Raw genomic sequence first — 15,694 nt, forward strand, 5'->3', positions numbered from 1 at the left:
TGGTGGTTTAGTGGACTAATGCGTCCACTGTAGGGGCCTGTGTTTGACCTCATGGTCACAGGTTCAAATACCCACAGATACCCTCAGCCTTTCATTCTTCTGAGGTCAATAAAATGAGTACCATCGAGTTGGGTAACAATAAACATCCGTCATTCAGCATCAAGATGTCCACGGGTGAACGTGACTTTACAAATACATGTTATGTTATTATACATAATGAGCGAAGTTTAAACCGAAGTACAGCACTAGGGACTAGTGTGGCACACTGATGACATGGTAAATGTGGCCCTGAACAGCAAATTCAATGTCACTTTTGTCAAGTGCCAGTAGGATGGCACTTGAAAATTCGTCATATTTCTCTGACAACTTCTAATTGGATTCCAAGCTTTTGTTTCCGGTACTGGGCAAATTAATTACTCTGCTTGCTAGGTGAAGGATCAAAGGCCTTTCCATGCAACCGGTCCATTTGCCAGCGCTTGACCCATTCCTCGGAAAGGAAGGGGTGCAGGCGGACTCTGTATGTAATATTTACTTTTTATACTGCATCACGCCCAGGAAAGCGCATCCCAAGGAGGACAACGAGGAAAGGCCAGACCTCTTGAGCCAATCGCAGGAGGGGCTCCTCTCCTTTGAGGTTTTGGAAGGAAGAGACTAGCCAGCTGTGGCAGTTAGGAGCAAAGCTTAGGTTTTCTAAGAAGATCTTTCAACAGACTACTTCACTATTTTCAAATGTCCCAAAATGCTGCGCAGGAGAGTTGGGACGGGGTGGAATGATGATGATATCTGAGAAATGGGCAGAGGTGCCTACCAACTGGAATTTCTAGCCCCACTTAAAAATCTCTGCACAGGAGCAAGAGAAGAAGAGAAGGTTGATTTTGCAAGACCCTGAAGAAGACCGCAACCCATGCAAGGATGCGGGAGCACCCTGGACGTAGCCTGGGTGGAAATATTTAGTTTTACTTCTCCAGAACCCATTTTGTCCTCTGAGAGACAGTGGAGGGTGTCAGAGGTCTTGCTGGTGGACCCTGGAGGAGAAGGTTTCATCTGGAACTTCTGATGACTATGTCTGCAAAGGGGTAACCCTTATCAGAAGGACACACATGGGTGCCCTTCAAGTAGACACAGTGGATATGGAATGTGAAGAGGGCAGGCACGGAGGGTGTCACCGGAAAAGAACACCAGGCGCTGGATAAGACAGGTCCTGAGCGTGTAACTGAAGTGCAAAAAGAGCACACTCCTACACATGTATGAACATGTAGAGGCCAGGTGGCTGAAGAAACCTCTCTTAGGGACTAAAGCTGGCCACCAGGAATAATATGACTTCAAAATTGTAGAAAACGGCCCAATGGGGCAGGAGAAAATAAAGGAAGAACTGTGGTCACCTGGGGAACAGATTTTCACCAGGACGCTAGTAAAGTTCCTTTCCCAGAGTCCAAGCACTCCACCAGGTAGGGCCATGGCCCTGGGGATGCTGCAAGCAAGGGTGCTGGGAGTGGGCATCTTGTGTCACTTTTGACGCTGGGGCCCCTGTTCTCAAATACCAACAATCAAAAAACAATGAGTGCCATCATACTGTTTATAAAACTTCTCCTGGGAAGGTCAGATCCCTGGGAGCAAGACAGTCTGACTCGTCCAAGCCTGTGCCGCTGTCTATGAAGGTGTGGACAGGGAACACATCACACAGTAGTGACCTCCCCTCCATGGATATGGGCAGGAGAAGGGAGATGCTGGCAAATGGAGAGAATATAATTTGAGAGGCAGATGCAACTGGCCATCAAAAAAATTTAAGAAAAGAAGGATTGTTGCAGTGCAAAGCAACAATAGTAAAATAATTGATAAATAAAAAAAGGAAACAAACAGTCATTTCCTTTCAGAGTGCAAGGCCTCTCATCAATATGCACAGCCTCAGGCAAAAGGAATGCCCTAGAACCACCACCTGGGGTGCTGTTTGTGACTTTGTGGTGCCCCAGTAATGGCAAGGAGACCACCAACTTCAGGCAGAGTGTTTGTGGGCTGCCAAGAGTGTAGCAGTTCCCATTCGAGCCCCCAAAATGTTTCTCCCCAGGTTGCCCTGAGTTTCTAAGGGCAGTTAAAGGGATAACGCCAAGAGAGGGTTTCTAGGTTTCAAGACTCATGTAGCTTGGGCTTCTGCCCAAAAGCTCTGAAGAGTTGGAATCGCTTTCGGTGGGTTCTAACACTGCACTACCACATGTTAAATGTAAAAGGAACGTTTGTGTACAAAGTTTATTGAAGCTGAAATGCTTTATTGATGACAAAGTTAATAGTGAATCATTTCAACATGTTAAGGAAGGTCAATGAAATGCTTTATGGACAATTGACAATCACAAAGTTAATCAATGTCACTGTAAGTTGCACCGTTTATTATGACATATTTCTGCTTTAATTTATGTGGTGCTCCCTGACAAAGTGAGTGGGCCTGCTTTTTCATCCCTATTCCCCATTATATATTGTAATACAGAGTATGTTGGGTGGGGAGCAGGACTTGTGGTTATACGGATCAGGCTCACCAAGGGTGTAAACTGTTAGGAGGATGTCCCCATAGGTATTTCTACCTGCCATTATGTACAGTATATATTCGAAAATTATTGCATAGTATTACTGTGTGCATAATAAAGTATGTTACGTTTATTAAAGAAGAAGCATTGAGTGGGTAGCGATTCATTGGGTGTTGATTGCTGCATTTGCGAAGACTGGGATACTAGCCCACACCACCTCCCCAGAGTAGGCCTTGAACTTGTTCAGGGTAGCGATGTAGAAACGTTAAGTGCTGCAAAGGGGTACTTGATTCCTAGCAGACAGAAAGTTGCAGACTTATTACTTGTGAAGGACTCCCGTTGTTCCCAATAACCCACTTTCCTGCATATATGAAATATTACAAACAAAATCTAATGATGTATTTCTGAGATATATACAATCTTCACATATAGAAATAGTTCTAAGCAGTTCTAATTATTGCATGATCACAATTAATTTAAAATCACAAGATGAGATGGTCAATCCTTTGATACTGTAGCATTAATTCACACTCTGAAATAGATTGAACTGTTCCAAACTGCAGACACTAAAACCTGAAAGCTCCCTACATGACCCTTGGTAATATGCCATTCATAAGCTTTTAATAGGTTAAAATAGGTTATAAAGATGTATGGTCTTTTAAAGAAAACTCCACAAGTTATCCAGCGCCTTTAAACCAGTTAAACATAATTCTACGCTTTGTTATCGATAATGAAATACTAACCCTTCTTCCTAAGGCTTTAGGAGCTGCACCAGTTATACTATTCTGTGCATCAAGACATTCTCTCAACAGGAACTAACACTAGGAAAAGCAAGCCCTGCCCGGATGTTCAATCCTGAGGTTGCCTCAGCAGTTCTCTCACACCCTGCAGAAATCTGTGGGTCTAAGCTGTGTAGATGCACAAGAGCATAAATCTGGTAATGAAACTTATGCGACCAAGGTCAACCTTATATTTTAAAGAGACATATCTAATTTGTTAATAACATAAACTCCAGGTTTTATCAGCTATTGCTTCCCCAAAGTCTATCTGAATTTCTAAGTATAGATAGCCATCATAATTCACTTGCCTACATCATCAACATGTAGGTGTCTAGAAAAGGAAAATGCCTTAATCACTGACTAGGAAAGAAATATGCAGGGATTCAATTAATGCATTTGGTATTTATTTAAAAAGCTATAGTAAGCAAACACCTGGTTCCCTGAGCGTAGTACACTATATAAAGTACAGATTCACGGAAGAGGAGTTTGAGACTCCCCTCACAGGCGGTAAATGGAACAGGGTCTTGGAACAGGTCCGAGACATGGTCAGCTATGCCCAATTCACATTAGTGCATTTTTATTATATACATAGGGCTTATATGACACCAGAGTGCCTATATCAGATATATCCGATGCACCCGGCAGGCTGCACTCAATGTGAGGCAGTACTGGCGGGTTTTGGACATTTGGCATGGGATTTTATGAAGATACAGGAATTTTGTGGGGAAGATGATACAGGAGATGCATAGAGCGACGAAGGTGATTGTAGAGCTAACAGCCCAACATTGCCTGCTAGGACTGCTGCCTCTCCTCCAGGAGGGTAAAAAGATGCAATATAGATTTGCACAGTTGGGGCTAGTGCTGGATAGAAGCGCATAGCCATACATTGGGCTGGGCCGGCCCCTCCGACTGTATCTAACCTGCCTGCTGACTTCCTGGAATGGGAAGCAGCAGAAGAATTTAGACTTCGGAAGGTTTGTACAGCTGAAAATGCAGAACACGACCTTGAGATTTAGGGGAATACGTTGACCAGACTGAACAATCAGGCCATGGGCCTGAATGACGACACAGACTCAGACTCTGATACACCGCAGGCAGGCAGGGCTGATCCGTCTTTATTATTCGGGAGCGAGATCAGGCTGGATGACCGGATGACACCCACCCCCTTCACCCCAAACTACCCTGCTTTCTCCACTATTGGTGGGTCTGCTCGAGGGTATGGACGGTTTCCCTCTGCACAGTACTTCTATTGTGACACTGGAGTGGATGAGTCTGCCTGGTGTTGGTCTGCGCCTCCTATTTCCTGGCCCCCTCCCTCTCCTCCTATCAAATTTTGTATTGCCAATCTCACTACTGTCGAGACATCATATGTCTACACACTACTGCACTGTTCTTGTTGTGCATATTGTGTATTAATAAAATGAATAAAAATATTTCTTTAAAAGTCCAGATTCACAAAATGTTACGTGAAATCACATGACTGACAGAGGAACATGTTTTGTTCTTCTGCTACTGTTATCCCAGCAGAAGGTGGATACACCCAGCACGCTTGAACCCAAAAGTTACATGCTACTTGGTTGCACATGACTGACACCTATTGCCTAATTGTTTTTCCAGTAAATCGCTATTTATTAAACCTATGATTTAAATGTTTAAGGACTATGTCCCATTAGTGCTGAACTATAAAAGCCTGTATATGACTGATCATTTAATTTTATTCTGCAGCAGATTTTATTAGACAAACGTATTTATACAATAACTGATTTGAACTCAAGTTCTTCTTTTCTGACTTCCAGGTGGTACTCTTTCCAATGTACGATGTACTTTAAACTCATGGATGGCACATTAGTGATATATTGAGGTCGATGAATATTGAGGATTTCTTTTATATAATTGTTCTTTTAATCGTTGTGTGCATTTTATCTGCGGCTGTTTCTTTGTAGGTAATTGTTTACATGTTTTAGATCATTGCAGTGAGTTACTCGCTACAAGGCGCTACGAAGTTTATTGTAAATGCACCGAGCACAAAGACGGTTTTAAACTGTGTTATTTTGATATGTGTTGTTTTGCATACGTTGATTTTTTTTTTTTTTTTACTAACGAAATAAAGTTTCCTTGATGATGATGACATGGCTGAATCCAACATGATTTGATTAAATAAACCAGGGCATGCTGGAATACAATTAAATACACTGGCTTCTTCACTCTCCAAATGTATGCAATTGGTAGGTACACTTCCAGCCTAAGTAAACCATAAAGCAGACAATGATTTGTTTTATTCTTTAGACATATGTCCTGTGATTCCCTTAATGAAGAATACATTGACATCTATGTTAAGTATCATTAGCAACCAGTGTCGAATGTTAGGAAATAGACAGTCAATCAGAATGCTCCCTTTGAGGGCTATAGCTACAGTTAAAAGCCCACAGAGGGTGAATTCTGTGGCTGCTAGTTCCCCTGACCCTCTGACAGGCTTTGCTTTCACTTTGCAGATTTACAAATGTCAATTAGAGGTATGCCAACAACAGTGGCGGTTATGATCATTCCCACTCGTGTAATGCGCTCAAACTTTTTCTTAAAGAAGGCTTCCAATATATTGTGACGGAAGGTTATGTAAGCAGCTGTCCAACATGTTAATGCGTTTCTTATATAGATTGACCCTCTCAAGAGATGTCAACTGAGACACACAACTGGCCCAACTTTCCTAAGTCTTGGGTTATATCCAACCGAAATTTTAGATCTTTTTTAATGTCCACGGGCCAAGGAGCAGTGGACAGTTACCTTACTGTATAGGTGGTAAATGCGATCATCAGTGGTGAAGATTTCAACAGTCTTTAAAGAGAGTATCTTTGATGACATGGGCATTCCCGAATTCTACAGCTTAGGAGCAGTCGTACAGAGGTTTCCACTGGCTCAAGCGTTTGTCCAACAGCAGAGATGTAGCCCATTTCTTATCGACTGAGCCGGTTTCCATGTACTTCTTCATGTGGCACAATTACTCCACTCACTGCTTAATGACTCCCTGCCTGAAGCAATTTTTAACGAAAATACCAACCCCCTGTCACTGACTTCAATGACCTATGATGAAAAAGTCTTACATATGTTGTATTTCAGAGGCTGGTGGTCAGACTGTACGCAAAATATACGCTGGAGGAATGGGTCTTCTGCATTTATGTTTTTTAGCCCAACAAGTTTTGCAGGGCATGCACAAGATTTAATAGATTTAGAAGGTGTTTCAGCCACGGCAATGGTTGCTGTTAGATCGTGGATCCAGCCTTCCACAAATATGAAAAAACAAATGTTATCCCTCTTCTGGAAAAGGACGCAGAGAGGATATCACAGGAAATAAAAACACAACTTTAAAAGGTTTAATCGTTTGAGACAGTTTTTGAGAGCAAAGCTCCGGAGGATTCCCTCTTTTCACTGACAGGCGGTAGAAAATACGAACCATGGAAGCCTCAGTGTAGAGAGGACCTCAAGGTCTCTCCACCTCACTGCAAGAGTTATTTTCATACAATGAACTACACAGGTTGTGCTGTAAGATTGAGCAGAGTGAGAACTGTCACTGCTATTTAATATTTACTACTAAGGATTATTAGCCTGTCAACAGACAATAACAGAAACATGTGGATCTATAAAACATTCAATGCAGGATAATGATTTTCCTACCCAGTAAGCCATGTTTATAGCTGGGAAAAATCAGACCAACTTCCAGAATTCCACAGCTACTGATTGTAAGAATCCCATCCAGGGGATACTTTTTGAGCAGTCAAGTTTCACCTCGATGCACAAACGGTTGTATAAGAATATATATAGCCTGGTGAAGAAGGTACGGTCCGGTGGCTTTCGATCCGTCGCTCGTGCCTCTGAAGCTGCTAGTTTGCCCCAGACTGTGGAGACTGTTAAACTGACCCTCCTAACAAGTATCTACAGGTTGCCATGCATCCAGACCTGTCTCCGCATCTGCATACCGAAGAGTGCAACATACTCATCAGCCAACTGAAGCAGTGCCACTAAGAGCATAACTTTTTGAAATATTTTGGCCATTGCAATGAATTTGCCAGACAGATGCGACGGTGCCAAACAGATGAGTGCAATATGACGGTGACCTGATGAAGGCGATAACGCCGAAACGCGCGTAGTCTTTCTACTGCCATTGCCTCCATCAATTGTCTCGGTTCCTATTGTTCTGTGTTTTATGAACTTTTTTCTAATGTATATAATTTTGAGAAATATACTAAAAATAGGGAAAAAAATCTTTGACAAGTGAAGTTAATAATAATAAAGACTTTCATAAAGATACCTAATCTATGTGGAATGTATATCCTTCATGTATAACTAACTGCATATGGGATGATAGAACTATCCATAGGATGACCTGTTCTTAGTTCTTCATGTCAATTTTATGACCGACTGAGCTATACAACTTTTCATATTGTGTTTCTTCCCTATGTATAGCTAGTCTACTTAAGATATATAGCATTTTGCATCTTCAAACCTTACAATGTACACAGAATTGTTATTCACTGAATGTGCAGTATAACTAAACATGAACCGATAATTGTATGCCTTCTGCAAATTTGCCACTGATATACAAAAGATTAACGCTTGATAAAAACAACCATTTCATTTTCTAGTTTTTAAGATATGCGTACCTCATTGTTGAGTAAAATACCGTACAGAGGCATGACATCTTCGGAAGTACTGTTTGGCAGCATAATTCTGAAAGATAAAATACATAAACATATTTGTGGCAGGGATAGAATAAAGACAGTGGACTCAAGTGCAGTCAGAAGGATTACCTAGTAAAGAAAGTTAAAGAGCCATCCGTTTGAGGTAAACAAAAAAATACTTCGCCTGATTAGTTAGATCCCAGTTTGGAAAGGGGAAAATATGACACAAATGGAACAAATTCAGCTACCAGATCCGCAAAGTCCTTTATCTTTAAGGTCAGACCGCCAATGAAAGTAAACAAATGAAAGGTGATTTATGATGATGAGATTCAAATGACCTAAAGCCGGCCCAAGAAGGACAAACTGGTTTCAAATACTTTAAATAAGTGGTGCGAGATGATAATGACTCTTGAATAGCCCCGCCCACAACTCGCTAGAGCAGAAAAAGTGTCTAAGAGGATTTAGGCTTTCAGTTCACAAGAGCCAGAGTGATAGGTTACCCATTTTTGTAACATTTTACTATACAAAGTGATAATGCCGTTCATGCAATTTGTTGCTTGTTCAAAAAGATCAAGGTCGACTTCCTAGGCTGGAAATAGCAAAACATGTTTACTCATTTGAAGAAGGGACACATAAGACAAGAGGCCAACAACCACCAGCCGTACCAAAACAAAGGTGAATCAAACAAAAGGTCTATGGAAAAGGGAATTACCAGCAAAATCACTTATTCAAATGATGCCATCGACCTAGGTTTTAATCAGCATTACAAGGGATCTTGGTAAGCCTGATTTAGTAAACTCCTAGTCAAACTTTACACATTTTACATCATAGGACTAATTTCCAACTGTTGTAGCACTTCAACTGGCAGTATCACACAAAGTCAACGTTCCGTAAAATCTAAACTTAATTTACTTGTGGTAAAAGTCAGACAGTTAAAATAATGATCAGCAAAACAAACAATGATTGCAGCTTCTGGGTACAAAATATGGCTACGAAGGTAACTATGCAGTAAGGTACTGTGTACAAAATAGCCCGGGGGTTTACACATATTCTTAACCTGAAGGAAAGGATCAAGCAACTCTGGGATGCATAGCAAAAGGCTGGTCCTAAAAAGTGGTCACAAATGGTGTGAGAAAGTGCCATCTTTCTTGCATGGGTATGCCCCCACTTTTTGCTGAATTGCTGATGTACTTTGCCTGAGTGTGCCCTGGGCTCCTGCCAACCAGGTACCCAGGGCCTGTGTTCCTTCCCTAAAACTGTGTTGAAACTAAAACCCAATTGGCATCTCTGGCCACCTGTAAGCCCCTAGTAATTGGTACCCTAGGTACCCAGGGCATGGTGACCAGAGAAGACCCCTAAGGGCTGCAGCACTTATTGTGCTACCCTTAGAGGCCCTGTGCCCTGACACCCATACACTGCCTTTGCAGGCTGAGTGTCGAAGTACAGACCTAAACAGGGAGTCGACATGGCACACATCCCTGTGTGCCATGACCACAAGCTCACTGCCCTGGCATCCATCAGTCACCCCTCTAGTTGGGTGCCCTATGCCAATGGTGTGGGCACAGGTGCATGAGCCCTGTGCCCCTACAGTACCCAGGGCCATTCCTGGGCACTGTAAGTTCAGTGCTGCCATTAAGAGTATATGGTGCTGGGAGGTCGTCATTACGAACTCCACAGCACCATGATGGCTTCACTGAAGACTGAGAAGCTTGATATCAAACTTCTCAGCACATGAAACCCGCACTGATGCCAGTGTGGGATTTAATGTAAAATGCACCAGAGGGCATCTTAGAGATGCCCCCTGAAACCTAACCTACAATCCACGTCTTGTCTAGGCTGCCTCGGCTGCCACACAGCAGAAATGTTGCTGGACCCCTGGGTGGAGAGCCCCCCGCTCTCCTGGGCCTGCAACAATGCACATCCTGGGTGAGGTGCTAGGTCTCCTCCTCCAGGATGAGCAGGGGGAAGCTCCAAAGGCATGCCGCCTTTGTAAGCTTCTCCATAGCACTTGCTGTACTCAGCAACTGTCCTCCACCAGTTCTGACCCCCCACTCTGGTGGGAAGACTGGCAAGAAAACCCTACGTCAGGAAGGGGGGGTGTGCCAGCCTGTGCCAACCCCTCCCCTCAGGTGGGAGAGGCGAGGTGAAGCACGACCCCGGGTTCCGGCCATCTTGAAGATGGGGCGCCCTGCCCAATCACAGCTAGGCTCCTGCCCCCCTCCCACAGGAAAGGAGCAGACTAGGGGTTGTACCCACCCCAGGACAGGGACCTATTGGTCCCCGCCCTTGCCCTACCTGTAACACCCCAAAATGTAGTATTTAGGGGCACCCTGAACCTTCCTTCCTCAGATCCAGAAACGAAAACAAGAAAGAAGATCAAGAAGACAAAGACCCGCCGTGCAGCTGCTAACAACATGACGACACCAATTGACTTGGCCCCAGCCCTACCGGCCTCTCGATCCTGGAACCTGTTCCTGCTAAATCCCGGTGACTCCAGCGGACAGCAACATTGGAAAACCCGGAGGACCTGCCTGCCTTGACCCACTAAAAGACTGGGACTCCCATGAGCAGAGGCTCTGCTTCACCAGCAATACCCCTGGTGCCAGCCAGGAGCCGCGAATCCAGCCCACTCTGCACCTGCCACAGCCGGCCTGCGCCTGAGTGATCCAAGACCACGAGGACACCCCCTGGCGACTGGGACCCCTAGTCCAGTGCCCAAAGACCCTCCTTGACAACCCCGACGACGCCTGCAGCCTCAGAACCAGGGACCCCTCCAACTGCGACCAGCTGAGGGCAAGATTTCCCAAAGCCAAAAGACACCCCTGCACCCGGCACCCCACGGCCCCCTGTGCCCTCCTATGGGGTACCTACCTCTTCTCCAAGATCCCAACTTGCCTCTCGAAGTGGTGGTCGCACCTGAAGAATCTCCGTCCTCGAGCCTGCAGCCTTTGTTCACTTTTTAACTTTCCCATTGGATAACATTGGGCACCCGACGGCTCAAAAGCACCCTGCACCCAGCTGCCCGAGTGACGCTGGAAGTTCAACTTCTACCCTACACTACTTCCCACTTGCCCTGAGTAAGTGACCAGGAGGACAGCTCCCAAAGCCGCGTGGCCTGCTTGCTTGCAGCCACCAACCAAAGGCCCCTTCCCCTCTATTGGATTGCATTGGGACTACTCTCTCTGCACCCGGCTGCCCCGTGCCGCTGAGGGTGTAACAACTGTACCTTTCCGACCCTGGGAGACCCCTGAGTCTATGCCCAGAACCTTAACTCCTCCAGTCGAGTACTCACCTGAAAGCCGATAACTCACTTTCCTTCCATAGGCTAACATTGACTGGTTTTCACTGAAATTTCTTTAAAGTGTGGAGCTTTGAAACTTTAAAATATTTATCTAAAATCAGCTGAATAACGAATTTCGAAATACTCACCTGTGATCAGGAGAGAAGCCAGTACTGTACCTTCTGGCCCAGTACTGAATTGCAAAAGTAATCCTAACTGTACTTACCAGTAACTTGAACTTTCTTCCATAGGAAACCATTGTCTGTTTTTCTCTGAAAAGTTTCTAAGTGTCAACTTTGAAAATACATTTATATTCTTTAAAAATCACAACTGTAATCAATACGCTTTTACTTAACTGTTTACAGCTTAGGTCCCAGGACTGAATCCAGGATCCAACCCTAGGGTTAGAAAAGTCATCCTTAAAGTAATCAACTGCATTTATGTAGAAAAACCCATTGCGATCAATGCTAAATTGTGTTTAGAATTTTGTTGCCTATTGCAACCACTGTAGCTATTGTACTTACAAAGTCAATTGCCTTTCTGCAAAGCATTTACCTAAAGTCACTCATATTGAGAAAAGTATATTTTGATACCTGTTGGTTCTAAAAATACAACAACTGTATCTTTTGATATAAAAACAATTGGCCTAGAGTTCAGTTCTTTTTCTGACTGTGTACAACAAATGCTTTACACTGTCCTCTGGTACTGCCTTACTGCTCGACCAAGCTACCACTTTAGAGGGTAAGGCCATACCTGACTTTAACCTCTGTTATAACTCTGGAGATTGGGGGCTTCATACACACTGTACCGTACTTTGGTCCAGTATATATAGAGCCACTTTCTTACAAATGGGCACCTACTTTTTGCGACCACTCTAATTTTGTAATGTGACATATGTACTATGATCTGTCCAGTCGCATGTGATCACAAAACTACTTGCCTAACTAACATAAATTAGGCAGCTTGCCTTTGTTGGCCCCTGTGATTGGTTACCAACAGAGATGGTGGCCTACCACCATTCTTGTGTTTGTATGGATTTGTGAATCAGTTACCAGCTCCTCTGAGGTGTCTCTAACTGATCAGTGGTTTGCGACCACAACTTTAGTCGCAAACCATTGATACATGTCATTGCGGCATGCAATTAGTGAATACCCATTTCACACCCCCTCCTAAGTGCGATTCGGGTGGGATCACAAAATCCACTTTGCGAGTCGAAAAGGTGTACTTACAAAATGGGTTTAATATACATACAAATAAAAAATTGCGGTTGCAAACCCAGTGATTTTGTGAATCAGACTGCAGTAGGGCTTTGCACAGCAGTCATCACGTACTTTTACCACGGCTTTCATTACACAACCTGCTCAATAAAACCGAAGATGTCGGACAGAATGTTACTATTAGATGCTTTAATAGCCAATTCATAACATGCTCGTTTTGTGTCGGATGTATGTTTTTTTTTTTTTTTATGCGTTTTTATATAGCACGGACTTTACCCGAAGGCGTCAGAGCGCTTCATAATAGGAACAGAAAAATTACAAATGAACAAATTACAAAAGCAGACGATAAGTTACATGAGGTAAAAGTGACAATTGTGAGCAAACAATACATGAGGTAGCAAACAGTGCAATACATGAGGAAAGAGTGACAAGTGTGCAGGTTACAAGAGAAAAACAAAGTACATTTAGAGGTAATATACTGCAAAATATGCTAGACACAGAGGCACAAGAACAAACGTTACGTAGGCAATGGTGGCACTTGTGCAAGTATCAAAAGCAAACAAAATGTGAAAGGTAGCAAACAGTGTGTTACAAGAGAAAAGTGGCGTGTGCATGTTACAAAAGAGAACCAAACACAGAAACAAGGATAATACTGCAATAAATGGCATACACTCCAACCACACGAACACACTGGGAAGTGTGTTCGTGTGGTTGGAGTACGTGTGTACAGAGTTCTGCCTTAAGGTGTGCCATTGAAATATGGTCACTGGTACATCTTGGTGCACAGTGCTGTTGGAAATACTATAGAGTCTGTATGAAAGGTTAAATAAACTACAGCAATGTTAAGCCAGCACTTGTTCAAAGTACACGACAATAAAATAAAAGCCAGCACCGACTTTCCCAGTTCTTCAAGATTGGGCGGAAATTTCTGATGTGAGACCTTGGACCTAAATATTGGAGGGATTGTTTTTTTTCCCCATTGCAGGTCTTTAAATCACGCCTAGGGGGCAACAGAGTTGCCAGGAGGTGCGGTACGATGATACGCCAGAGCCTCCTCTGTGCAGCACGGGCCCACTGCACCACAATTCCCGTTATCTTTCAGTGTCCAACGGCAGGAAGGGGGCGGGGGTCTACAGGGCGGGGGGAGGGGGGGGGGGATTTCTACGGGGCAGGGGAGGGGGGTTGACTGTCTACGGGGCAGGGGAGGGGGTCTACGGGGCAGGGGAGAGGGGGGGTCTACGGGGCAGGGGAGGTGGTGGCCACATTCCTTGTTTGCGTTAGGGCCCAGAGCTATACTGTCTAGCGCACGGTTGGTGTTCACCGCATCACAGTGCACTTCCTTGTGCGGAAGCAAGGCTGCATTGTCGACAGAAACAAGCACAATAAGACTCTTTTAAACGGTTGGATTACGATAGCGCTGCATAAGACAAGTGCTACATTCTTGCTCAAAACGTGCAGAGAAAACGCTGTATTCATTCACTCAAGCAAATGTTTCACAATATGAAGAGAGTATTGTTCGAGATGTGTGGACAATAAATACCTTTCTTTATAAAGGTCAAATGATGCATATTTTACATATTTCTACTCTGTGTTCTATTTTTAACCGGCATGATTGGTCAAATGAACACAAGGTCTAGAAACAAAGGATTCCACTTCGCTGAATTCAAATAAACAATCGAGATGTACAAGACTGTATACTGCTAGTGTGAACATTTATTGAGTGCTTGGAGCATTAACTGTGCCGAGAGCATTAACTGTGTCTATGCATGGCTGAGAATGGGTTTGCCTTCAGGTACAGGTATGCATGGAGTCTACTCTCAAACTCCAGCACACAAATTAGAATGAGAAACGGTTTTAGTTTGCGCTGAGAGGCTGGGTGTCTTCATGGAAACTCCACCTACTTCAGCAAAAAGCACATCTTCGCCCTTTATTAGTCTTGAATTAGCAAATTCCCCCTGAAGATCCAACGCTCCTTGAATAAGCTAAAGAACTGTTGTCTGGGCTTCCAGTGACCACAAATAATGACAATACATTGCCCACATCAAACATCTCCATAGGAGTATACTTTTTCTGCTGTAATGGTACATCGGCTTGGGCTTCTTATCCAGGTGATGCCCAATAGTAAACATTTCCACCCCTAGCAGCAGGCTAACAATTGTCTGCAGGTTGTTAGCACATTCTTCTACATTTTTACTTTTACATGGCTGAAAATGCTCCCGCTGCTCGCCTCCTGTTTAAATTTGTATCCCAATTACTGGCTATTAGAAAGTATCTTTTCAATGTCCCACTTTCTGCAACAGAGACGAGTCACATTCATTCCCAAGCAGGCTCTCTCGATTTCTAAAGTGACCTTTTTGGTATCAGGATTGTCAGTGTGACCTGAGGCGTTGAGACTGAAACCCACATGCCTGAAGCATCAAGATGGAGACTCTAAAATCGGAACGATGATGAAAAAAATCCCAAAATCTGAGGGTTTCTACATTAGTCCCTCAACTCTGTAGGACTCTGCCAAAGAAAACCATGTTTGAGAGCTGACTAAGACAGTAACAGCAATCACGTTGTTCTCTATTTGAGAGTACCGCTATCTGTCAGAGGCAGGGCCCTGGAGGTAAGTGCGACTTGAGTTAACTGTCTAACTGCATCCTCTTGAGGTAGCACAGCCTCCAAAACAAAGCAGGGTCCCTGGCTAACGTCATCTTCTAGGACTGTATTCATAAAGCAGTCTGTCACTAAAGCATCTTTACATGGTTGAAAATCATGTTGGTGCGAAAGGCACCTCCCCTAGAATGGATGCATTGACAACCTGGCAGTGAGGTGGGCCAAATTACCTAAAAGAAGCCACCTAGCCAGTAATACCAGGTTTAGACTATCTTTATTTACCAGTAGAAAGGGCATTTTATAGTTGTAAGGGATGTGCAGGCAAAAGCAACAGGTAAATGGCCTCCGGCAATCCTCTTGAAACCAAAACACCTATACACCCACTTGTCTTTGAAAATGATAGAGTCACCTAACAGAGATGGAGCAGAAGACAGTAGCCAGAACATATCAGTACAGGACAATACAGAATCTGATTGATGGAAACCCTTAACAATATATGATCAGGCACCACCATATAAACAGTACCAAGGGTCGTACTACTGGCACTATACAAATGCTAACAGCAAAATAACATTATGACAGCACTTCATCCCAACATTTCAGATGTAGCCTTTGCATCCTCCACCTTTCT

The 15,694-nt window shown here is 43.8% G+C and overlaps 1 protein-coding gene and 1 pseudogene across 7 annotated transcripts in view; one reads left to right on the forward strand and one right to left on the reverse strand.

Annotated features, from left to right (window-relative positions):
* Positions 1-15,694, reverse strand: part of SWT1 (SWT1 RNA endoribonuclease homolog) — a 1,000,634-nt gene that overhangs the window by 75,854 nt on the left and 909,086 nt on the right. For all 7 annotated transcript variants that reach the window (XM_078642786.1, XM_078642831.1, XM_078642776.1 and 4 more), the window contains one exon: positions 7,951-8,017. In XM_078642786.1, the coding sequence (XP_078498912.1) occupies positions 7,951-8,017 (67 nt within the window). The remainder of the gene's footprint in view (positions 1-7,950; positions 8,018-15,694) is intronic.
* LOC144817739 (COX assembly mitochondrial protein 2 homolog pseudogene) lies at positions 7,140-7,408 on the forward strand (annotated as a pseudogene).

The sequence above is a fragment of the Lissotriton helveticus genome, chromosome 1_1, assembly GCF_964261635.1.
Source record: "Lissotriton helveticus chromosome 1_1, aLisHel1.1, whole genome shotgun sequence".
Classification (NCBI taxonomy): Eukaryota; Metazoa; Chordata; class Amphibia; order Caudata; family Salamandridae; genus Lissotriton; species Lissotriton helveticus.